This window comes from Capricornis sumatraensis, chromosome 8 (assembly GCF_032405125.1).
Source record: "Capricornis sumatraensis isolate serow.1 chromosome 8, serow.2, whole genome shotgun sequence".
Lineage (NCBI taxonomy): Eukaryota > Metazoa > Chordata > Mammalia > Artiodactyla > Bovidae > Capricornis > Capricornis sumatraensis.
The window spans coordinates 84,465,695-84,490,632 of record NC_091076.1 but is presented as its reverse complement, the minus strand read 5'-3'; the positions used below and the strand labels follow the sequence as shown (position 1 = coordinate 84,490,632).

The 24,938-nt window shown below is 45.5% G+C and overlaps 1 protein-coding gene across 2 annotated transcripts; it reads left to right on the top strand.

Annotated features, from left to right (window-relative positions):
* Positions 1 to 158: 158 nt before the first annotated feature.
* PRPSAP2 (phosphoribosyl pyrophosphate synthetase associated protein 2) lies at positions 159 to 20,528 on the top strand. Of its 2 annotated transcripts, XM_068976071.1 has the most exons (12): positions 161 to 265; positions 4,727 to 4,821; positions 5,044 to 5,194; positions 6,054 to 6,106; positions 6,617 to 6,683; positions 8,467 to 8,639; positions 10,312 to 10,427; positions 13,025 to 13,080; positions 14,187 to 14,335; positions 15,370 to 15,440; positions 16,624 to 16,770; positions 19,892 to 20,528. In XM_068976071.1, the coding sequence occupies exons 3-12, from the start codon at positions 5,076 to 5,078 to the stop codon at positions 20,048 to 20,050; spliced, it is 1,110 nt and encodes a 369-aa protein (XP_068832172.1). In that variant the 5' UTR covers positions 161 to 265; positions 4,727 to 4,821; positions 5,044 to 5,075; the 3' UTR covers positions 20,051 to 20,528. The 2 variants fall into 2 exon arrangements, with proteins under 2 accessions (XP_068832173.1, XP_068832172.1); XM_068976072.1 differs by lacking the exon at positions 4,727 to 4,821 and having other exon boundaries at positions 159 to 265.
* Positions 20,529 to 24,938: the final 4,410 nt, after the last annotated feature.

The following is a 24,938-nucleotide window of genomic DNA, read 5'->3' as shown; positions in this document are numbered from 1 at the left end:
GACCTCGCCCCGCCCCTCGTCCGGCCGAGCACTTTCCTGCTGGACTCGAAGACCCCGCCCCTCTCCTCGGTGGGTCCCGCCCCCGCAGAGGGTCTCTCCTGAGGCCCCGCCCACGTGGCCCCGCCCCCAGGCCTCGCTGTCGCCGCGGACGCCGTTCTCGAGCTCCGAGTCGCCATTTTGCTCCTGGACCGGCCGCCTGGGGACCGGCTCTCTCCTCCTTCGGCAGCGGAAGCTGCGGCGGGGCCGGGGCTGGGGTCGGGGCCAGGTAGGCGGGCGGGAGCCGGCGACGGTGGTGGCGCGGCCGGCGGGCCGGGCCTGTGGGGCGCAGGTGCAGGGGCGGGGGGCTCGGCGGGGGCCGGCCGCGTGTCGCCCTCAGCGCGGTCCGGTCTGTCGGGGTCCGCGGGCCTGGCGCGAGGCCGGTCCGGCTGGTCCGGAACCTGCGGCCGCGGGCGGAAGCGCGGTGCGGGCCGGCCTCTGTCGCCCGGAAAGATGCTTTCTTCCTCGGCCGGCGCTCAGAGCCCGAGGGCGGCTGGGATGTGGCTGCGAGGCAGGCTTCTGCTGTTCAGGGTCCCCCCCCACCCCGACTGCACAGTGATGGTGCGGATTTTTCCCCCTTTTATTGACACTGACGCGGTTTGGGTGTGCAGCTTTTGCAAGGAGTAAGAAATTCGGGATGGAGATTTGGAGTGAGAAAGTGTGATTTCTCATGTGTGAAGATGTTCCGTACACAACTAAAGTGATTCGCCCACATTATTGAACCCCACAAAGTCCTGCCCGTCTCCTCCCTATTCCTGTCCCGACTTGGTCCATTGCCCTTATCACCCAGTTCAGCTTGGAGGAGATGCAGTTCCGCTCTGTACCCGCTTAACATAAGCACTTTCACACAGTCTCAGATATATACCGTTTTTTATTCTATTGAATGTATATTCAGAGTTTTACTTAATTGCCCCCATCATGTAACTTTTCCATATGTTCATGGTCGTCCTCCTAGAAAAACCATGCAGTGGCCATCATTGAGCTTTTTCCTTCTTTCCCTACAATAAATTCTCCAAAGGGGAAATACCGAGTCATGTGTTCTTTCTTTGGCACGTGATATAAATTGTTCTCCAAACAAGGCGAGTTTTCTACAGACGTTTTTTTAACCTGGTGTTTGTCAGGTCCTACCCGCCTGTAACTCTGAGTGTTAGGTCACCCTCCTTGGTTTTGGGATACAAGCTGAAGCTGACCTGGTGTCCTCTGCTTCCAGGAGGGCCGCCTGGAGGAAGTATCTTCATCTCCAAGCCTCACCCTGCCCCCTAGCACAGTGTCTGAAAGGGGTCGACTTGCAGTGTAATACCTGCTTTATTAAGTTGTCATAAGAATTCAGAGCTCTCAGAAAATGGTATTTAGCTGAAAGAAAACATTCTGATGGAGAGACAGCAGAGTGCCTGGGATCCCAGAGGCTTGGGGACTTAATTTGATCTAATTACAGGCTTTGCCCTTCTAATTCTCTTAGAATTCACGTCCCCAAAATGTGAAGAACATCAGAATAAAAATAATAATTCTTTATGGCACCTTTGAGCTTGCAAACTACTTTCAACTCTGTGTGTTAATCAGTGCAGCTCAATGAGGCAGGCTTTATCTGACCAACATGTGTTATCTGCAGACGTGTACTGAGCCTCTCTGTCTGCCAGGTGCTGTTCTAGGCCCTGGGTACACAGCAGAGAAAAGCATAGTGGAAAAAGTCTCTGTTGTCCTGAGCCTTAAATTCTGCTGGGGAAGCTGTTTTTAACAGGCTTCTATCTCTTGTCCAGTGGGGAAAGCCAAGAACGCGTAGCTGGTAACTGGGGAGACAAATTGGGTATTGACATTGTGACTCTAACCGTCTTCAGATGGAAGGTGTTTACACACCTTGATGCCAGCCTTTCTCATCTGAGGTGTGGATCAGTTTTTTTTTACGATGACTGCTGGCACTTACAGAGCAAGTGGTCTTTCAGTGAGATTTGGTTCATGAGACTTAGCAGATTGCCCCGTCTCATTCAAAGAGAAGTACGACCCACTTTGTGTGAGGTGCTGAGATTCTGTGGAAAGAGTGTGTTTTCATGTGTTATATATAATTCTCACACATTCCAGAGTTAATTTAGGATAAATGTAAGGGCAACTGAAGTTTATGGGGGGAGAAATGGGAATGTTGTCTTTACACTCTGTTCACACTAAAGCCTTGTGCTAATGAACTTTCTGCCCCCCCCATCCCGGTGATTATCTTGCTTCTGAGGATTCTCTTTAAAACTCTTCCTGAAGCTGGTCTGCTGCCCAGAAGCTTGGTAAAGAACACAATTTGAATTTACACTAGGAAAAGGAGAACTGAAACTAGCAGCTAGTTCTGTTGTTTGACAAGCTCTTGAGATGAACAGTCAGAGAACATGGCTGTATTGATACCTGTTTCCAAACAATCTCCCTGCCTGTGGTATGTTGGGGTCTTAGGTTTCCACTATTGAAGCCTGGACTGGAACCCTAGAGAGCATGGTCAGTGATGAAGGACTTAAACCATGATCAGTAATGCCAGGCCCAGGTCAAGAGTGCCATCTTGAGATAGGCTGAGGACTGCCTAGGGAAGAAGGAATTTGAGGTTTCCCATAAATCTTCAAGGAAAGGACAAAGCCCAGAGGTGGCAGCTGCCAGGAAAGCAGTCATTGTGTATTCTGAGGAAGGATTGGAATGGCTGGGACATCCCTCAGGGTGTGGGCATTGGGTCTGGGCTGTTCAGATGTCTGGAGTGGCTCATTGGTAGGAGTCCTAGAGATGGACTGAGTTATTTCTGAGGACTCTTCCTACCCTTCAGACACTGTGATTCTCAGTGTTACACGTCCACTCAAGAACGCTGTTTTCCTTTAAGAAGCTTCTTATTTGAAGACTGGGGGATGCATAAAGGTTGCCACCCCCATGCATATTACGTGCTTGTTCAGTAGATAGTGAACATATTACAAGCTGACTCCTCATAGCTTCTATTTACCAAGGGTATCCTGTATGTGGGGCAGTGTGTTAAGTGCTGTACAGGAGCTAATCTCACAGTGACCCTATAAGGTCAGTATTCAGTGGCATGGGTGAGGGTGAGAGAGGTTAGTTTACGTGAGATCTTGCAGTAAGTTGAGGGCAAATAGGAGCTAAGATGCAAACCTGGGTTGACTCTAAAGCCTGTGTTCATAACTACAGGAGGATGAGTTTTATTTTTGTTGTGGTTTCCTTTTCCAGACCTCTGTTCTTAAACACAGCTGTAAAGGGGTTGCAAGATGGTAATAGAAGACAACCAGGATCTCCTCCAATTCTGAGTGTCAAGGGTTAAATAGTATTCTTTCTTTCATTTGCACCAGCCCCCCTGCCCGACTCTATGCTATAAAGCTGGGTCAGCATGCATTTTCTGTAGGGGGCCAGGTAATAATTTAGGTTCTGCAGCCCACACCTAACTCTACCATTGCATCCACAGTTTGTAAACAGTGAGCATGGCTGTGTTCCAGTATAGTTTCATTTACAGAAATAACCTGTTTTAGCCTGCATGTACCTTGCTCATCCCTGCTCCAAAGCCACTTTCCGCTATACCCACCAGTGGTCCTTCTTGGTCTCCTTAGGGCTTTGGCCAGTTGTTCACATGTTTCTGTTTGTAATTAATAGGCCAAGTCCAGCGGGATGGCCCACGTTTCCCATTGTGGAAGGCCTCTGAAGAGGAAGTGTTTTCTCCTAGCCTGCTTGTGGGACCATGAGTCACCCACCTGTGCCCCCTTGGCTCCCCCTGGCAGTTACTGCAGAGGGAGATGCATGCGCAGGGGGGCCTGTTTGGGTTAATGACCTGCCAGTGCAGCCTGGCTGCACCAGGGAGCACTGGCAACAGTTAGAAAGTACACAATGGGTCTATGCTTTCTCCTTGGGTTCTCAAATACATTGTTTCAAAATAAAGCAGATTAGAGATAGAGTTGTATGATGGTCCCTTTTTATGTTACAAATGAATTTTTATACTTTTTTTTTAAATGGGGATCACATGTATGAATGTGTAAACCGGCGGATGGTATCTGTATCAAACCAGTAATAAGAACTGTCTCTTCCGGGGAGGTGGGTGGGAGGAGCCTGGGATCCGATCCGAGCTGGTGACGTTAGTCTAAACTCTCATGTTTCAGTTTTTTACAAGGAGAATGTACTTGTGTAATTAAAATTTAAGAATAACAAATAAGATATGGGCTCCAGACTTTTCCTCCCTCCACCAGCCTTCCAAGAGCCAGCCACATAAACATAACAGCTGCGTTAATGCAGCAGGCTTGCTCTGAAGACTCTTCCATCCCTCCAGACCTCCTGGGCTGCTGATCCTGCACCCAGTCCTTTGCCTGCCTTTCTCCATCAGGACACTCGCCCCAGAGTGGAAGGAGGAGGAACATGTGGATGACTCTGAAGGTCTCTAGGCCAGGGTCTTTCTGTGTGCCTGCTGCTGGTCAGTTATGGGGCTGAGTCACTTTCCTTCAAGATTATTGTAATCTGCTCAACCTTGTGTTAACAGTTGAGGAAAGTGCCGATGACCAGGTCAGGCTTAGACAGGACCCAGGACAGCTGCAAGGCCGGGGGCGGGGTGGGGGTGGGGGTTTGGAGTAAACAGGTATTACAGGGAAAGCTGGGTGTGGATGGGTTATTTATTCATTGTTTAAGGGTCAGTCAGTTCGTGTCCTTGCTAATGGCTCTGCCATTTTTCTGTGTGTTAATCCAGGAGGAATTTTGTTGTCAGAAACTAAAAGAAGGTTGTCGTAATTGACTTTAAGCAGCAAACAGTAAAACACTGAGCTCTTCAGCTCCACCTTTCTTGTAAGTTTATCATTTATTCCCAGTAGTCATGAAAATAACTGAGTCGTATGATGACATCTTTCCATAAATTCAAGTAGACTCCCTACTTGTCCATATACACGTTCAATGTGAAAGACTCCATTATGGTAAAAACTAATTTCCTTCAGCTCATTTGCTGTTCAAAAATATTCAGGTGTATTTCATCTCATATGACAGTTTTTAACATATTTGGTATCTTTCTAGGTGCTGAGAATTGGAAAACCAAGAAGGTTTTGATGTTTTGTGTGGCGCCACCTGAATCAGAAGCCAAGATGAACATAACCAAAGGGGGTCTGGTGTTGTTTTCAGCTAATTCGAATTCATCGTGTATGGAGCTTTCAAAGAAGATCGCTGAGTGAGTATAATCACGCTGTGAAAGCCTGTGCTTGTTCAGTGGTGGTTTACGTTTAACATGCATATTGGCGCTGGTGTTAACTTTGACAGCAGCTATTTTACAGTGAATCTGCATGTCATCAGTGCACCAAGGATTCACCTTTTGTAAACTGTCATCACTCCTACACATGGATTCAGGAGACATTTACCAGGACTCCTGAGTGCCAGCGATTGTGTGAGGTGCTACATTTGTATAGAGCTATTTGAATACAGAGAACAATGAAGGGTCTATGCTATATGAAGGTAGTTCACAGGTTACAGTTCAGTATAATTTTAGTAACTTATTAAATAAATATTGAACCCCTGCTGTGTACTATACTTTGATCTAGATACTGGGGTATAAGAGTGAACAAGCCGGTCAGAATCCTTCCTTCTTTAGTGGAGGTGCCAGACAAGGAGAAAGTCAACAAACAGACAAACAGGATAACTTCAGGTAGTGATCTGCGCAGGAAAATCAGAGAGATGGGGCAGGTTGTGCCGCCTTAGCTCAGGTGCTCAAGTGCCTGTAAACCTGTAGGTGGAATGTGAATTGAGAGACAGGAAATGGCAGCAATTGGGAATTGGGGCAAGAGTCCTCCAGGCAGAAAGGAGACAGCAGGAATGTGGCTGGAGCACAGGGAGCCCCAGGACAGGGTAGGTGTGGGGTGGAGGTGTGATGGGCTAGATGACCAAACAGTTTGAGACCCACTTTAAATGTGATAATAGTAATGTCTCTATTTTTAAAATTTGTTTTATTTTCATCAATTTCTAAACCATCTTAATAGTAAAGATGTTGTCTGTTTTATTAATGTTTCCGCTCTGTCCCTCTTTCTCTTCTCTAGGCGGCTAGGGGTGGAGATGGGCAAAGTGCAGGTGTATCAGGAGCCTGACCGAGGTGAGTGATCCTGTGCCCTTGTGATGGCTTTTTTGTGTGGTACCTGCCATTCCAGCCCGGCCATAACTGAGCAGTCAGCCTCAGTGTCCAGTGAGTTCTATCTGCAGGAAGGCAGACAGGGGTGGGCCATCATGGTGTTCCCACCCCCACTAATACCAGCTCCATAGAGAATATGGGGCAGGTCACAGCTGGGGACTTAAAGGTTCATCCTCAGACCTCACCCAAAGGCAGTTGCTGTCAGCTGACGGAAGCATGAGCTTGGCCTGGGTTGAATCTGTCCCCTGAGGCAGAGTGCATGTGTCTGGTGTGGCCCTAGTGTCAGGTGGCATTTTCAAAGTGTGTTAATCAGTGTTTGTTATCCTCCATGGAATCTAAAGCCTTGTAGTGAGTTTGTAACAGTTCCAGTTTCCATAGTTTATAACCTTGGGGAATGGTGCAGATTTTCTTGTGTGTTTTTTTAAAATGATGTGCCTTGTACACCCTTCTTCTCTTTTCCCCTTTTCCTGCCAGAAACAAGAGTACAAATTCAAGAATCTGTGAGGGGAAAAGATGTTTTCATCATTCAGACTGTTTCAAAGTGAGTAGCTTATCCACCAGAAATGTTGTTGCTTTCTGGGTCTCTGTTTGGGTTTGAATGTCTAGTATAATAAGAGTTACCCAGACAAGAAGGACTAAGATTGTTTTAAAACTAGCCCGATGCTACTCAGCTGATCTTTCTGACATAGCTGCTGACTTTCCTGTGTCCTTTCGGTGTGGGGATAGCCGCGCGCTGGGGGAGAGGCATGGGACAGTGAGCCCCTGTGGCATTCACTGTCAGGAGCCAGAGTCTCACGGAGCTTATAGGGAAGCTCTTCTAGTTCCCAAAAAGAATAAGCAGCATGAGAGATGTTCACTTAGTTGGGTTCTTAAAGCTTTTCCTGTGAATAATTTAAATGTGGTCACTGTGTGCTGTCCTGCCGCATCATAAGTTAAAGGAGAAGCGAGACGGTAGTGAAGGCAGATGTGTCTCTGTCTGCCGTGACGTCTGGGAGCCGTGTGTTCTAGAAATTGTCGAGCCACAGGTGTGTACACTGGGTAGAAGATTCAGTGCAGTGAGGTGTCTGCACCAGTCCTTGATCACACGCCACTCTGTTTACACATGTCCCTGAAGGCCTCTTAGATGAAAATTTTAACTCAGCAGTTTTTAATAATGTCTAGAAATGAGTTTGTATAGTACATCAGTTTTTAGCCTAGAGATTCCAAAAATTGCTGCATGCTAAATGTGCATTTATATGTAAAATAAGTGCCTCTTTTTACTAAAAATATAAGAAAAATTTTAAGTGAAGAAAATTATGTCCATTGACTTAAGTTTTCTGTAATCCAGAGAAGCTGCTCGCCTGAAAGCTCCAGGCTTCCCATTGCTCTTTCATGTACTCGCTTATTCACAGACATGTGTCAGATGTCTGCCGTGTGTCAGCCGTTGTTACAGATGCGCAAGAGGCATAAAAGATTAGAATAGATCACAGACCCTGCTCTTCATGGAACCTGCGTTCTGTGACATGCAAGTGACGTAATGAACAAGTAGATCATCCAGTTTGTCAGGAGGTGATGAGGGCTCTGGGGAAAACCAGCACAGTGTGCAAGGAAGCTGGCGTGACGGTGGCAGGAGGCTGGAGTGAGGGTCGATCGGTGGGTGACCTCTGACAAACACTGGAAGCTGGTGCCAGCTGGCAAGGAGGTCATTCCAGGGAGGAATGGGGGCCCCTAGACGGAGGGCCCTCAGGTGGCTATGAGGACTGGCGTGGAGGAGGAGTAGGGTGCAGAGAGGGAGTGGGGCAGATCTAGAAGGAGCCTCAGGAGCCCTGTGGGGCCTTGGGCATCTGCCACAGGCCAAGTGGGAAACCATCCCTGGGTCCTGGGCAGAGAGTCTGTGATCTGACCGTGACTCTAAGATCAGCCAGGTACTATTCAGAGAGTGGCTGCAGACAGAGTGCCAGGGACAGGGGGAAGGGGCAGGGAACATATGGGTGCAGCTGTTGCCGTCCGTTGGGGAGGTGGGCCTCAGCCAGGGCAGCAGTGGAGTGTGAGATGCTGCCAGTGTCTGGACAGGAGGGCAGCTAAGGATGCCTCTGGAGCTCTGTCCTGAGTAAACTGGAGTGAACAGTGCTGTTCTTGGTGGGAAAGGAAGTTGAGTCATTGGCTGAGAGGCAGTGTGGGGGCTTCTGATGGAGGCCGGAGAAGAGTGGTATTTGTCTCTTCTGTGTGTCTGGAGCCTGTCTTGGCCGAGGCGGGTGTGGCATCTTGGTGATGCTTAGCTGGGACTGAGAGAGGTCGTGGCAAGTCTGATACCCTCCCTGCTGGTCTTTGCCCTTGGGCTGCAGGGATGTGAATACCACCATCATGGAGCTCCTGATCATGGTGTATGCCTGTAAGACCTCCTGCGCCAAGAGCATCATCGGTGTGGTCCCCTACTTCCCCTACAGCAAGCAGTGCAAGATGAGGAAGAGGGGCTCCATCGTTTCCAAGCTGCTGGCCTCCATGATGTGCAAAGCCGGTGAGGGGCGGGCATTGATGGTTGATGGGGGTCTGGGAGTTGCATTTTTACCTGAGGAATCATAAAGCCTCATGTTCACTTACTCAGAGCATTGGACAGAGTGCCCAGAGTGATGTCGCTTCCAGATGGTGAATCTGTAACAGACGCCCATGCTGACAGTTTGCTCCTGGCCTAAACTCTCTGAACACAAAGCTCATGAGGACAACTTATTTTTTCTTAAATTCTTTGTTTAAAAGATTAAAAAGTTGAAATGGCAGGTGGCAGTCCTATTAAGGCTGTTTTTAAAGTAGAAAAGGCATTGGAATCAGCTACTCTAACATAGCAACTCTCTTTATTTTCACCTCTTCTCTTTCCCACAACAGCTTGTCATATTTTGCAAATCCTATGTGTTATTTTGTGTTGTGCATTTTTCAGTAACATCCTAAGTGTCTCCCCTTGTTTCTCAATAATTTCAGAGTTGTTACTTTGTGTGTGTGTGTGCACATGCACACAAATGTGTACTTGTGTATGTGACTATAGAAGGCACACATCACAAAGAGTTTGCACAGAGAGAAAAGAATAAAAAGTCCGCATATACTACCTTTTAACACACTTACTGCAGAATAAAGTTCTCCTGTAGCATTTCAAAGAAGGCAAAAGCAAAACAGAAAATGACCAGACCTGAACCCCAGTGACCTCCAGGCACACCCTGTTGAGAACTTTGCTGAAGGGAGCAGATGGGCCATCAAGCTCCCGAGAAGGTCCCCTGCCCTCCTAGTCTTGCTCATGATGGGCCACTAGACTTTCTTGCTCTTTTGGGAAAATTTTGCTCTAAAAAATTTTTCCAATTGAAGTGTGTGTGTGTATGTGTGTGTGTGTGTGTGTGTGTGTGTGTGTGTGTATTTCCATTTCAAATATCCTTCAAGGAGCCAGTGGGATAAAGATTCTTCATTTTTTCCAGTTACAGGCATGTGAGGTTTACCTTAATATCTGAAGACATGTCTTAATCTGGCTTTATCATGCCTACTGACACAACTTCAGGGAGAGGGAATCTCTCTCATAGAATTATTAGAGGCATTTCTTCATCGCTGTGATTTTGGCTGTTTTAAATTGGTGTGAAAACCGTGCATCTCTTTGTAAGAAGAATCATCAGTCTTTCCCTTCTGAGGAGGGAAAGCCCAGGTCCCCACTTGCTTAGGAGAGTATCCGTGTTCACCACCCGGATACTCCCCAGAGCCCTTGCTCTTGGGGTTTCAGGGAGGCGTGGTCATTCATCAGCTCCATGTCCAGTGCCTCCCCCTTTCTGGACAGTAAGGGTGGGAAGCCTGGTAATGCCAAGCTTCCCATCAAGGTGACCAGCCATGTCCAGGAGCCCATCTTCAGAGCTTTCAGGAGCTCTGTGTCAGATGGGGTCACAGACCAGATGTGACAAGAGAGGTGCTCTTAGCACTGAGGGAGTAACAAGGGGTTAGGAGTTCTGTCCTGGGGGCAGAGACCAGCATTTATATTTTCTATTGTCTCATAATCTCATTGTACTAAGAATCTGAGGAATAAAGAGGCTGAGTTTTTGATGAGAGAGTAATTTTAGATAGTAATTTATTCCATATGGTATCTTATTTTATGGAGTTCTTATTCGTACAGTGCAGCTGGTCATGAAACAATCTGTGTGTGTGTGTCTGCTTTGTTTTCAAAGGTCTGACTCATCTCATTACTATGGATTTACACCAGAAGGAAATCCAGGGCTTCTTCAATATACCTGTTGACAACTTGAGAGCATCTCCCTTCCTCTTACAGTACATTCAGGAGGAGGTGAGTTAGCTCAGACTTCTCAGCCTTCTGTTTAAGGCTGAAATATGCATCTCCATCTTGGGCTCGATGAAGAATTAACATTGACATGTTCTGCTTAAAGTTGACTTTATGAATGTAACTGGTGTACTTGAGACTTCATCTGTGGAGCTCTGAAGTTGCTCTTTTTCTCTTGGACCTCAGGTGCCTAGAATCACCAGCCTGGGCCGGACCCTCTGCAGGGCACCTCCTACCTGCGTGGGGTGTGTCCTGAATCCTGAATCCTCTTAGTACCTTCTGAGTTTACCCTCTCTCCCTCTGCAATGTACACATAGTTGCAGATATCAATTTGGGGCGGGGAAGAGTTGATATATTGTTTGTGTTCTGAAACTTTCTTTCCTTTCCTGTTCTGTAACTGTCTTTCCTTTCCCCAACTGGTGTCTGGTGGTCTTTCCATGTTTAGATATAGAGGATTACCTCTTTTCTTCATGATTGCTACACAGTATTCCAAAGTTCAGACCAACTGTAATGGATAGAACTTTCTATGCCAGTGAAAATGTTCACTCTGCCTTCAGAATGGCAGCTGAAGTGCCCAGTGTGACTGGAGAATGGAATCCTTGATTTCATTTGAGTTTAGTTAATGTAAATGTAAGTAGCTGCCTGTTTAGGTGTTAAAGCACAAGTTTAAATGAGCCACAGGTTTTTCATCCATTTCCCTCTTGGCTGGATATTAGGTAGTTTAAATTTTCATTCTTTTAAGTGAAATATTTTATTTTAAAAAAAATTTTAAGTAATGTTGCACTGAAAATTCTTTTTTCAGTACTTCAAGTACTAAAAGCAGTACCTGCTTTTCTCAGTACTTAAACAAGTGCTCTTCTGAAATATACTTGGAAGTGGAATCATGATTGAAAAGTATCTACATTTTTAATATTTTACTAGATACTGCAAAAATTAAGGTTGTCTGAAGGGCTGTATTAATCTGCACTTGGACAGAATTACCCGTTTGAGATAGTGCTTTATCTTCTTGCTGTGGTTTTGAAATCTCCACATGGCATGTCTGTGGACATCTATGACCCATGAACCAGTATCCAGTGAGATGAACCATCTTCATCCATCTCACTGGATGCTCAGTGGGGCCTTTCCATTCCCTACAAATTTTGTTTTCTGTAATTTGGATTTTTCATTTCTTTCTTCAGGAGCTATTAGATGTTGAAATCTTGTATCTAGTCTATATATTATTTAACTGTTTTTTGTTCAAGTTTTGCTTTCTCCTGTACTGAATTGGTTGGAAAATTCCATGCCTTGCTCTTGCTGACATTTTCTTGCAGCCGCGTCCATCCTGCCCCTGAACCAGCCAGCTGCTGACCTTCTTACTTTGACCATAATAACCTCCACCTTCATAACAACTTGTTCTTTCTTTATGCATATGATTTCCTGTTTTGAGTCCCGAGGAGGAAGTAGACCTGTTTTTATTTTAAAAAGTCCTTTCTTTTAAAGTTTCCTTTTCTTTGCTTTAGTAACTGTCCCTTCATTAGTTATTTCTCCTCTTGGTTGGGTTTGGTGCTGTTTGATGATGTTCAGTGAGGCATGGAAGTACATAAAACAGTTCATAAAGACTCCCAGGAAAGATGAGGAACATGCGAAAATGAAAATATTTTGTGCTATTTGTGTGTGTAGATGGACCAGATGGAGAGACATCTTATCCAATTAGGTATATGTATAATAGAACCTTCTTCAAATTCATCAGGATTTTGTTTGTTTACTAAGTATTGATTATTTAGTTTTTTCCACATGCTAGGGATTGTGCAATGTGCTAGATGGTGGTGAGTGCTTATGTTCCAGTTCACCAAGCTAGCATAATTGTGAGAAATCAATGGGGATATATCTGAATGGAATAACATAATTTAATGAATTGATTAGATTTTAAGCACATGGTTTGAAAATATTGCCCAGATGAAATCAGAAACAGCAAACTACTGCTCAGCTGAAAAGCATTGCTAGTCCTGCCCTGTGAGCTCTGAGGAGTTGGTACTGTGTGTCTCTTCAGTTGTCATCATCTTCATCCAGGTCACTCAGATGCTCAAAGTGAAGGGCTTCAATGTAGACCGACATTTGCTTATTTTCTTAAGGGCTCTTAGTATCTTTGTAAAGAGTGCTAGGCTGATTCCATTAGCAGGCTGGTTTCTTTCTTCATCAGCTGTGACAGTTACATTAAGTAATCACTTATTTAGAAGTTGACAAATGCCTTCGATTCAGGTCCAGTGAGTATCATCCTTGGGCTGTGAAATTACATGTAACAGGGGTCCATGAGAGGACTTCCTGTTGACTTTATAAAAACATTTTTGCTGCCACTTAGATATGGGCTTATTACTGATTAACTCTACTTTTTTTCTTAAAATAAGTCTATGAGATTCATGTCTTGATGATAATTTTTTTCCTTAGGTAGGCATTTCTCCATTTTCCAAAGAGGAAATTTACTTTGAGTTTTCTCTCTTTTTGGAAAACGTTCAAGTGACCAGCTGACATTTCTGAGTGTGTTGGGGTGTTGCTTTTTTTGACTGTGGAGCTGGTGTGAGCAGCCTTTGGAGACATGGCAGTCACCCAGCCCCTCCTCTTCTCAGATCCCAGACTACAGGAACGCCGTCATCGTGGCCAAGTCTCCGGCCTCAGCCAAGAGGTAGGTGGGTGCTCACAGCTGCTGTGTAAAACCACACCTGAGTCCAGCCCGTTGAATCCCAGTGTTCTGGGTCGCATTGCAGCAGCTCCCTCTCTGGCCCTTGCTTTTTGACCTGGGAGCTGATAGTGCACAGCCTGTCTGCCGATTTCATTTATTAGGTGATGGTTCATCATCCTCCCTTGTCCCAGTCCCCGTCTGTGACTGCCGGTCACATTTCCTACCAGGAAGTGTCCAGGACTGTAGAGTCCCAGCCCTGCCCTGGGGTAGCTGCTGGTGGTTCATCTTCACATCTTCGCCAGCAAATATATTTTGAGGTTGTTTACTGCCTTTTATTCAGAGAACTCAGTAATTTATTAACAGATAATTCTATCCAGCCAAGAAGCCACTGATTGGTATGTGTTAAAAAGTGACATTTTACAAAACTTTCAGACACTACAGGTGTGCAAATGGGGCAGTGCTGAGAGTTCCATGTAACTGGAGTAACTGATGAGACAGGGGCACAGAACCTGCAGTTGTGTTTGACTGAAAGGATGTCAGACACAGACACACCCTGGGGGTGGTGTGGGTTTCAGAAAACAGTGTTGCAGTAAAGTGAGTCACATGGACGTCTGGTCTCCCAGTGCATCTAGAGTTATGTTTATACTACACCGCAGTCTATTCAGTGTGCAGCAGGGGTATGTACCGTCAACACTGTATATCCCCTGCATCTAAAAACACTTTATTGCTAAAAAATGCCCCCCGTCATCTGAGCCTTCCTGCTCTGCTGAGTCGTTAGCGCGCTCTGCCTCACGTGTTGGTTCTCACTGTTAACCAGGTGAGCAGGGAGAGTGCATAGCTCCAAGCGAGGAAGCAGAGGCTTCAGGGAGGTGAACTAGCCTATAGCACAGGCTCACTCGCTGGCTGCATGCCCACAGGCCCTGCAGGGGGACGTGTGTCAGGTGGGTTCTCCACACTCTGTCCTGGATTCCCAGAAGCTGAGGTTGTTTCAGTCTCCTTTTTCACTAATCCTTTCGGAAACTTCATTTTCTGAATTCCTGTGACACTTCTCCGTAGACATGAGTAGAAACCGCTTTGCATGGCTGTGACCCACCTCCTGTTCTCCCTAGGGCCCAGTCTTTCGCCGAGCGCCTGCGTTTGGGCATTGCGGTGATTCATGGAGAAGCACAGGACGCCGAGTCCGACCTGGTGGACGGGCGGCACTCCCCACCTATGGTCAGGAGCGCAGCCGCCATCCACCCCAGCCTGGAGATCCCCAGTAAGCATGCAGCCCCGGGTCACTTCTTCTTTGCCTTTAAGGCTGACTTAATCTCTTTATTGAATGTGAAGTACTTCTTGTCTGTTTCTTAAGTTGGCAAAAACTGGTACCTTTTTCTGGCTGTGACAAGTGCATCTCTGATGGCCCCTTAGCAGCGTGGCCTGTCTGATCCCAGCAAGACCCATGAACATGCCTAGTTTAGACTCACTTGTGGCCCATCAGGGATCACATTCATCCACTCAGTAGTATGTGCTAGAGCAGAGGTTAACACGGGCAGAAAGCTCTAGGTGCACAAGTTATTCATGTTCCTGGTATTTCTGGTGTAAAATACTAGACAAGTAAATGGTTCAGAGGGGAGGCCTTGGTGAAGAATGTCTCATCAGCACCGCTCATTATGCAGCCCATTGAAAGAATTGACTGGAAACAAGAGAAAACTTGAGGAATGTGTGTGAATGAGGCAATGTCTTATTCACTGTCTTCTGCCTGGGCCAGGAGGGAACATGAGGAATGTGGCTGTGACTGGCTGTTGGAGTTGTGCATAAGTTTGTTTTTGTCTTTAAGAAACTTCTTTCAAGCTTTAATAACGCCTTTTCAATGGGAAAAAAAATTACTGCTTTTGTTTAAGTCTGTTAGGGAGAAGAAGCTTTTCCTCTAGCCTCTTTAGGTTCACTGCTCAGGAGACTGCAGTGAAATAAAACTGTCAACAGACAGATTAGCAAGAGAGAAGACAGATTTTAGGAGAAGGTTGGAATTTGGGGCTTAGGGGAAGGGGAGTAGGGCAGGGGCACCAAGGGGAGGACTAGTGGCTCTTTCAGGAAGGGCTAGGGGAGACAGGGCCGTGTGTTTGTCTCCATGGCGATGTCCATGTAGGAGCAGCACTGACCTCTGGTCTGGGTGATGAGAGCCAGTCTTCTGTGTTATTCCTGGATCAGGATTTATGGCAACTGAATTCTTTTGGGGGCTCTGCTTTTAGGCAGATAAAGGGATGTCAGGAAATCAGATGCAGAAACGTGTGTGTATTCTCTTCTGACCAGTGCTGATTCCTAAAGAAAAGCCCCCGATCACAGTTGTTGGTGACGTGGGAGGCAGGATCGCCATCATTGTGGTACGTGCACCTCTTCTGTCGCTACTGGTTGTCGTATTTACCCTCGTTAACTTGTCAGCTCACCTTGTTAATTGTGCTGAGGATCGTGCTATGGCCAGGTAAATATCACTTAAGTTGGTGGGTGTCTTAGGCTAAATGTTTGCTTTGGTCCAAAAACTGGGAGTTGTTAGGTGACCTCCAACTTCTGTCTGACATGACTCCCGGGACCCTCCTTGGACTCGGACATGTCCTAGAACAGCTCTCAGAACCCAGGCAGACACTAACTTAACGTTCACCAGTTCATTAAAAGATGTGATGTAGGACTCAGATGAGCAGCCAGAGGAAGGGAGAGATGCTCAGGGCAAGAGCTGGGAGGGTCCCTGTGGAGTTGGGGCGCACCACCTGGAAGCTCCCTGAACCCTGTCAGAGGGTCATTAAGTCCATTTCCAGCCCCCTTCCCTCTCTGGAGGAGTTGAGGGGGCTGAAAATGCCAGGCTTCTCATCATGGCTTGGTCTTTCTGGGACCAGCCCTCGCCCAAGAGCCCTCCAGAGTCACTGAGTAAAGACAAGAGACTCTTGTCGTGCTCTGATTACTGAGGCATCTACAACCACTTTAGAAGCCTGCTGTCAGGATCCAGGAACAGAAACCACCATATGTATTTTCTATTACCTCGTACTGGGCCTCTGTGAGATTAGAAACCACTAGACTGTGTATTTTGTTGATAGTATTTTTTGTCTTCCCATTATAAAAAAATATATAAGACCCCATTTCCCATCCACCCAGTGGAAAAAATTCAGAAAATAAGGAAAAGTAGCACCAAAGGGGAAAGAACCTGGTGGAGTCAGAGCATCTCCTAACAGGTGCCATACTGGGCATGAACTTATGGGTACATGTTCCTGGAGCCCCTGCCTGGTGGGGCGTTGCTCTGGAAAGTAGGGACAGAAAGACAAGGGCCCAGGAGCCATGAAGTGACAGCTGTCATGACTGTCCAGCTGGGAGGCCCAGAGGGAACACCACGGAAGCCAGTGACCTCTCTGGACAGGTCCCCATGGACAGCAAGCATGTCATAGTAGAATTAGCCCCTTCCCTCTCTCCATGGTCTAGACTCACCTTTGCAGATGTCTTCAGTCCCTCCTCTCTCCCCATGGTCTAGACTCACCTTTGCACAAGTGCTCATGTCTTTTGCTGCGTCTGTAATGCCAGGATGACATCATCGACGATGTAGACAGCTTCCTGGCCGCCGCAGAGACCCTAAAGGAGAGGGGTGCATATAAGATCTTCGTGATGGCGACCCACGGCCTGCTGTCCTCTGACGCCCCCCGGCTGATCGAGGAGTCTGCCATCGATGAGGTAACAGAGACAGGCCACGTGTGGGCACACCTGCTGGTGCATGTGGGCCCCTGACCTGAGGTCACGAGAGTAGGTGGAGCATTAAGAGTGGATTCCTGGCATGAGTTCTGTTTTGTTGGTCACTGGTTGTAGCCTCTGCTCCTGACAGTGGCAGTGGGTGGTAGTTTTAGTAACTTCTATTGATGGAGTACACAGTCCCTGCAAGTACTGCCCGGGGTCAGGCACACACCCACCCTGAGCTTCGACACACCCCTGTGGGGAGAGTGAGAGACATGCAGGGACCTCAGGTTGAGCAGCCACGAGGCGCACGTGGGTTCAGACCCTATTTGCCTGATGCTGAGGCCCAACTCCCCCTGGACAGATGCCCGTGACATGACAAAGAGGAGGGCATGCTGGCCATCTTCCTACGTGCCTGTGGCGCCCAGCTGAAGTGAGCCGGGCAGGCATCCCTACCCTGCTCTGTCCACCTTGGCCCAGCGCCTGGCTGGTGAAGTGAACCAAGCAGGCATCCCTGCCCTGCTGTGTCTGCCTCGGCCCAGTGCCTGGCTGGTGAAGTGAGCCAAGCAGGCATCCCTGCTCTGCTCTGTCCACCTCGGCCCAGGGCCTGGCTGGCTGGACAGCGATTGTGTGAATCACATGCTTATTATCTTTCAAGAAATAAAAGTGCTGTCTCCTGTACATTCCTGGAAGATCAGGCAGAGAGCCAGTCTGAGTCCTCACGGTGGCCAGGTGATTGCATTCTTAGTGCTGGTTTGGCATGATCCCTGACTGTCCCATTCAAGTCTCGTGTGTGGACTTTCTTGTTATGAACTGTCTTGAGGCTTATTTTGGAAATAGGAAATATGTATTATAAATAATAACTTGAGAAGTATTTCTATCCTCTGTTTTTTTTAAAGAAGGCTAAGTTTGGTTTTTTTTTATAGCTTTTGAAAAATGTTTGTTTCTCCTTTTTTAGATGTTTTATCAAATCTTAACTTTTTAAAATATCAGCTTTATTGAGATATACTGGAAAGTGAAAGTCACAGTCGTGTCCGACTCTGTGTGACCCCATGGACTATACAGACCATGGAATTCTCCAGGCAAGAATACTGGAGTGGGTGGCGTTTTCCTTCTCCAGGGAATCTTCCCAACCGAGGGATTGAACCCAGGTCTCCCACATTGCAGGTGGATTCTTTACCAGCTGAGCCACAAGGGAAGTCCAAAGTCCCCACTTATCCACAGGAGATGGGTTCCACGGCCTGCCAGGGGATGTCCAAAACTGTGCAGGATAGTACTGAACCCTGTGTGTAGTCTGTGATGAAGTTTATTAGTTAGGCACAGTAGTAGATTAACAATAACTAATGATAAAATATAACTATTATAATAACATACCTTATTGTGCAAATTTAATGCCTTTTTCGTCTTAACTAAGCACTTATCACACACTGTAGCCATAACTTTTGTGGTTTGAGGTGCAACAGCAAAACCAGCATGAATTTGTTTCCTTCTACATAATTTCACAGATGGACGATTCATTCTTACCATGGGTCTTCACAATCTCAGCGCACAAAATTTTTTTCTTTGAGAACTTTTGCCTTTTTGCTTAAAGGAAACACTTAGCAACTTCTCTTTGGTGTATCTGAATTGCCAGTATCACTGCTCTTGTGCTCTGGGGTCATTATTAAGGGAGATAAGGGTCCGCTGGTCACAGGCACTGTGAGTCACTGCCGGGGTGGGATCTGCCGGACAGAGGGATGAGCCCCCTCCCGGATGGGGCACCACAGTGTGAGGTTTTCTCACACTACTCGGCTCTCTGCATGATTTAAGATGTATGGGTTATTTATTTCTGGAACCTTCCATGTAATGTTTTCAGAACGAGGTTGACCAGGGGTAACTGAAACCATGTAAAGTGAAAGCTTGGATGGTGGGTGGGAGGAAGGTCTGTAATTCACATGCCTTATGACTGGCCCATTTAAAGTATGCGAGAAAGACAAATGTCATATATTGCTTATAAGTGGAGTCTTAAAAAAATGGTACAAATGAGCCTATTTACAAAACAGAAATAGTCACAGATGTAGAAAACAAACTTGTGGTCACCAAGGGGGAAAGAGGGAGAGGGATAAATTGGGAGATTTGGATTGACATATACACACTATGATGTATAAAATAGATGATCAACAAGGACCTGCTGTATAGCACAGGGTACTCTACCCATCAATACTCTATAATGCCGTGTATGGAAAAGAAGCTGAAAAGGAGTGGATATATGCATATGAAATAAGTCAACTGTACTCCAATACAAATTCATTTAAAAAAGTAAATATATACTAATCTTCAATTTTTCCACAGAATTGTGCAACCATTACCACCCTCACTTTTAGAACATTTTCAGGCTGCCACAGTGGAACTCCTTACCCGTTGTCTGCCTGCAATTCTTCTCAACCCACTCATCTTTAGGTGGCCGCTAATCCGCTGTCTGTCTCTGTAACAGGTTTGCCTAACCCGGCCTTCTCATGTAAATGGAATCGTATAATACCATGGCCTTTGGTGTCTGGCTCCTTTCACTAGCATAATGTTTTGAAAGTTCGCCCGTGTTGCAGCAGGTGTCAGTACTTCATTCCTTATTTTTGCCTAATGGTATTTCATTGCCTGGATGTAGCACATTTTGCTTTCTATTCATAGTTTGGGTTGTTTCCTCTTTTTGACTATTGTAAATAACACTATTATGAACTTTTATGTACAGGTTTTCCGATGGAGATGTTTTCATTTCTCTTGGGTGTCTACCTAAGAGAAGAATTGCTGGGTCACACGGTAACTCTATGTTTAACCATTTGAGGAACCTCCAGGCTGTTTTCCGACACAGCTGAACCAGTTTGCGTTCCCACCAGCAGTGAGTGAGCCTTCCAGTTTCTCCACATCCTTGCCCACACTTGCTGTCATCTGTCTGTATAGCTGTCACAGTGGGTGCAAACTTTAACCTCAGATGCAGGTTGTGTTCACACTGACTGAACTCATGCTGAAGGCAGAGTAGACCCCAGTCCTGGAAGTAGGACTCAGAAGGGTGAGAATGTGTCGCTTTTTCAGACCCATCCAGGAGGCTACTTGGTGTTACGACCTCTCCTTTCTTCCTCTTGATTGGCAGGTGGTGGTTACCAATACAATTCCACATGAAATCCAGAAGCTCCAGTGCCCCAAAATCAAAACTGTGGATATCAGCATGACCCTCTCAGAAGCCATCCGTCGGATTCACAATGGGGAGTCTATGTCCTACCTTTTCAGAAACATAGGTTTAGATGACTGAACACTGTTCTTTTAAAAAGTCCCGAGGGTCACACTGGAGTCGTGAGCGTCCGTACTCTGAGGCGCATGCCTGGCTGGATGCATTTCACGGGGGCCGGCTGTGTCTTGTTCCTTCCTTTTGTTAATTTCTATGAAGACAGACCCACTTTTTATGTCCATTTGGGTGTTTGTGAGTTTGAGGGGCAATTTTTATAAAAGAAAAACTATATTCTCCTCTTAAATAGAATAAATTTAAGACCTGGTTGTATTCAGTTTAACCGTTTAAAAAATAACTTGGAAAAAGATTTTTAAGCTCACAAACGGCCTTTATCAAAAGTTGCTGCAGCCCAAGTGCTTTTAAAAAGTTAGTAAAATAAAATGATCTGCTGTATGATACTGCAGTTGAAAAGCCAAAAAGATTATGCTGTTAAATCCAGTAAATTACATTTTTAGAAATGCTTTTATAGACAAGCATATGGAATATGTGACGGTTATTTATTTTCTGCAACAAAAGAAGGAATAAAAACATACTGTGTTTGTGTGTGTGTTTTTTTTTAATTTTGTGTTTTGGCAATTGTTTTATAACTAAAATAAAGTGGAAGCTGAATATCCACGCGTGGATGTTGAAGTGTTGGTCAGCTTGTGGGGATTTCTGCAGCTTTGCGTGGTGTAGTTGTGTCTTTGGGATGTAATGTTCCCTGTTCTGTTTGTCCAGGGCCCTGCACGTTCATGGCACATAGTCACTTGACTGCGGCAGGAGAGGAGTTGGGACACCAGCATGAGCCTCTGGGGTCAGGTCAGGAGTCGGCATGAGCTGCCGTCTGCATCTTGGTGTGGCTTTGTTCTGCTCCTTGTCTGATAGCACAGTCACACTCTGAACAAAGCGCACTGCTGCATGCTCTGGATGACAAGGTGCTGGAGGGAGGGGCTTCCCGAGGGCAAGCGCTGTGACCCTGGTCAGTGTCGAGCATCTCATATTGTCCGTCAGAGTTCAGAGCCCAGCACTCTGCCTTAGAGTTTATCAGGCTGTGAGGTACTGGGGTCATCTAACCACAGTCCCCTCCAGCTCATTTACACAAAAAAAGACTTTCTTACAAAGAGAAAAATTGCTTTTTTTTCTCTTAAAAAACCTTAAACCTTTACTTTCTGAGCATGTGCTCAGAAAGACCTGAGAAAGCCATAAACTTGCACCTCTGTCTGACCTTGGGTTTCTGTGCCAGCAAGAAGTGAGAGCCCCAGTGGGGTTGTAGATTTCCTAGCTGAGCGTTGATGGCATGCCCAGGACTCACAGCCCGTCTGCAGATTGGGAATGCTGTTCTCTCTCTTCTTTTTTGGTTTCAGGGTTTTATGGAAGTGTGTGATGACTCACTAGCTGACCACTAAGCTGACTGTCCAGAGATTTCAGTTGCCACAAACAATGAAGAATGCAGACTTTACAGAATCAGTTGAGAAGAGCAGACAGACCCTGTGGATAGAGAAGACCCTGATTTCCATCACATTATAATATTAGAAATAGCAGTTTTCAACAACAAAAAGTTCCGAGGCATCTAAAGAAACAAGGTTGCACCCATATACAGGGTCTTCCTTGAGGAAGCTCAGACTTTAAATGTACTAGACAAAGACTTTAAATCATTTATTTTAAACATGCTCAAAAAACTAAAGGAAAGTATAGGAATTATATGTCACCGAATGGAGGATATCAGTACAGAGGAATAATAGAAATGAATCAAATGGGGAGGATTTGTGGAAGATGGTGGAATAGGAAGCACCAGGAATCCCCCATCTAAACAGTGGCAAATCCATTTAATGATTTTGGAACTCTGGAGTCTTGAAGGTTTGCAACTTCCAGGGAAAGTGTTAGACAGTAAATGTAGCTAACTTTTGTCAAATCCAGCTCTTAGTAAAGTTGCCGATACCTGACCCACACTTCCAACCCTGTGGCAGGCGGCTCTGTAGAAAATATAAATCAAGAACAACTCTCCCAACTCATTACTAATAAGTGATTATAGCAAAATTGTAGGATAAAAGTCAATTGCTTTCCTGTATACCAGCAAAGAACAAGTGGCATTTGAAGATAAAAATACAAAACCATATACACTAGCACCACAAAAATGAAATATTAAGTAGAAATCTAATAAAATAGGCATAAAATCTATGTAAGGGAAACTACAAAACATGAAATAAATTTTAAAAAACTAGAAGGAGAAATAGCCTATGTTCATGGATAGGAAGACTTGTCAACATGTCAGTGCTTTACAGTTTGGTCTAAAGATTCAATGAAATTTCAGTAAAGATTCCACCAGATCATTTCTTGAATTTTGTCAAATTGATTCTAAAGTTTACATGGAGAGGTAGAAGATTCAGAATAGCCAAGGCAATAATTGAAGGAAAAGAACATATTCACATTACCTCTCTTCAAGCCAGCTGTAAAGTTGCCATAATCAGGAGTGTGGTGGGACTTCCTGGGTGGGCCAGTGGTTTAAGACTGCATGTCCACTTCAGGGGGTGTGGGTTTGACCCCAGGTCAGGGAACTAAGATCCCACATGCCCTATGGCAAAGCCAAAAACAACAACAAAATATTGTTGAAAAGACAGATCAGTTGAACAGAATAGAGAATGCTCATAAACAGACCCACAGAAATATAGTTAACCAATCTTTACAAAGGACCAAAGGCAACACAGTGGACCAAAAATATTTTCAACATATGGGGCTTAAATAACTGGATGACAGTGTGAAAGTGTTAGTCACTCAGTCATCTCCAGCTTTTTGCGACCCCATGGACTGTAGCCCCCCAGGCTCCTCTGTCCATGGAATTCTCCAGGCAAGAATACTGGAGTGGGTAGCTATTCCCTTCTCCAGGGGATCTCCCCAACCCAGGACTCAAACCTGAGTCTCTGGCATTGCAGACAGATTCTCTACCATCTGAGCCACCAATAACTGGATATTCACATGCAGGGGGGAAAAAAAAAAGGAATCCAGACTTAAATGTAAAAGTCAAACTCCTAGAAGAAAATCTTGATGACCTTGGTTATGGCAATGGTTTTTTTTTTCAGATATGACACCAAAGGATGATCCATGAAAGAAAGAATTGATAAACTGGAATTCACTAAAATTAAAAACTTATGCTCTATGATACTCAGTGTTAAGAGTAAAAGGCCCGTCATAGACTAGGACAAGTATTTGGAAAACAATCATCTGATAAAGGACTAGTAAAAAGAACAATTAAATCTCCATTAGAAAATAAAAACCTGATTGAAAGTGAACCGTAAAACTTGGAACTGAGATTACAATATGCTTAGATTTAGGTGATTTTTAGAAAGAAAATTCCAGGATTGATTTGTTGTTATTGAAATTCCACTAAGACAAAGTCATAGGACTTTGGTTTTTGATCAGTTAAATAGACATCAATGTCAACAGATAGAATTCTTTTTTCTTAAAACTTGTTCACATATTTTGATGCATTTTTCTGTGGCATTTGGAACAGGAAACCTTTTGAATTTATATTGAAAAAGGGTCAAAGACCTTACAGACACCTCACTAAAAAAAGTATACAGATGGTAAAGAAGCATATGAAGAGATGCCTTCAATCGTATACCATCAAGAAACTACAAGTTAAAACAACGAGAAACACTGCACACTTCTTAGACCGACATCTGGGACACTGAGAGCATCGAATGCTGATAAGATGGAGCAGCAGGAGCTCATTCATCACTGGTGGGGATACAGAAATGACTGCTTGGGAAGATGGTTGGGCAGTGTCCTGCAAAACTAAACACACTTTTACCATGTGATTCGGCAGTCATGCTCCTTGGTATCTACTGAAAGGAGTAAAAAACTTATGTCCACATAAAAACCTGCACATGGAGTTTTATAGCAGTTTTATTCATAATAGCCAAAACTTGGAACCCATCAAAATGTCCTTCAGCAGGTAAACTGATAAACTGTGGTGCCTTCAGACAATGGAATATTATTCAAGCAGAAGGAAATGAATTATCAATCCATGAAACAATGTGGAGGAAACTAAAATGAATCTTAATAAGTGAAAGACAATCTAAAAAAGCTGCTGCTGCTAAGTCACTTCAGTCGTGTCCGACTGTGCGGCCCCATAGATGGCAGCCCACCAGGCTCCCCCGTCCCTGGGATTCTCCAGGCAAGAACACTGGAGTGGGTTGCCATTTCCTTCAATGCATGAAAGTGAAAAGTGAAAGGGAAGTCGCTCAGTCGTGTCCAACTCTCAGTGACCCCATGGACTGCAGCCTACCAGGCTCCTCCATCCATGGGATTTTCCAGGCAAGAGTACTGGAGTGGGGCGCCATTGCCTTCTCCCCTAAAAAAGCTACGTACTATGTAATTCCAACTATATGATGGTCTGGAGAAGATAAAACTGTGGACACTAAGAGATCAAGTGTTGGTGGGGAAATGGAGAGAGTAATACACAGAGCCTAGATTTTTAGGGCTGTGAAGATGCTCTGTGATACTGTAATGATGGATGTGTGTCATCATGCTGCTAAGTCGCTTCAGTCGTGTCTGACTCTGTGCGACCCCAGAGACGGCAGCCCACCGGGCTACCCCATCCCTGGGATTCTCCAGGCAAGAACACTGGAGTCGGTTGCCGTTTCCTTCTCCAATGTATGAAAGTGAAAAGTGAAAGTGAAGTCGCTCAGTCATGTCCAACTCTTAGCGACCCCATGGACCGAAGCCTACCAGGCTCCTCCATCCATGGGATTTTCCAGGCAAGAGTACTGGAGTAGGGTGCCATTGCCTTCTCCATGGAACACACGACAGCAAGAATAAACCCTAGTGTAAACTCTGGACTCTGGATGGTGATGGTGTGTCCATGTGCAGTCACCAGTTGTGACTTTTTGGCTGGACAGCTGTTTGTCTTCCTGTCCTGGGTGAGCTGGCCCAG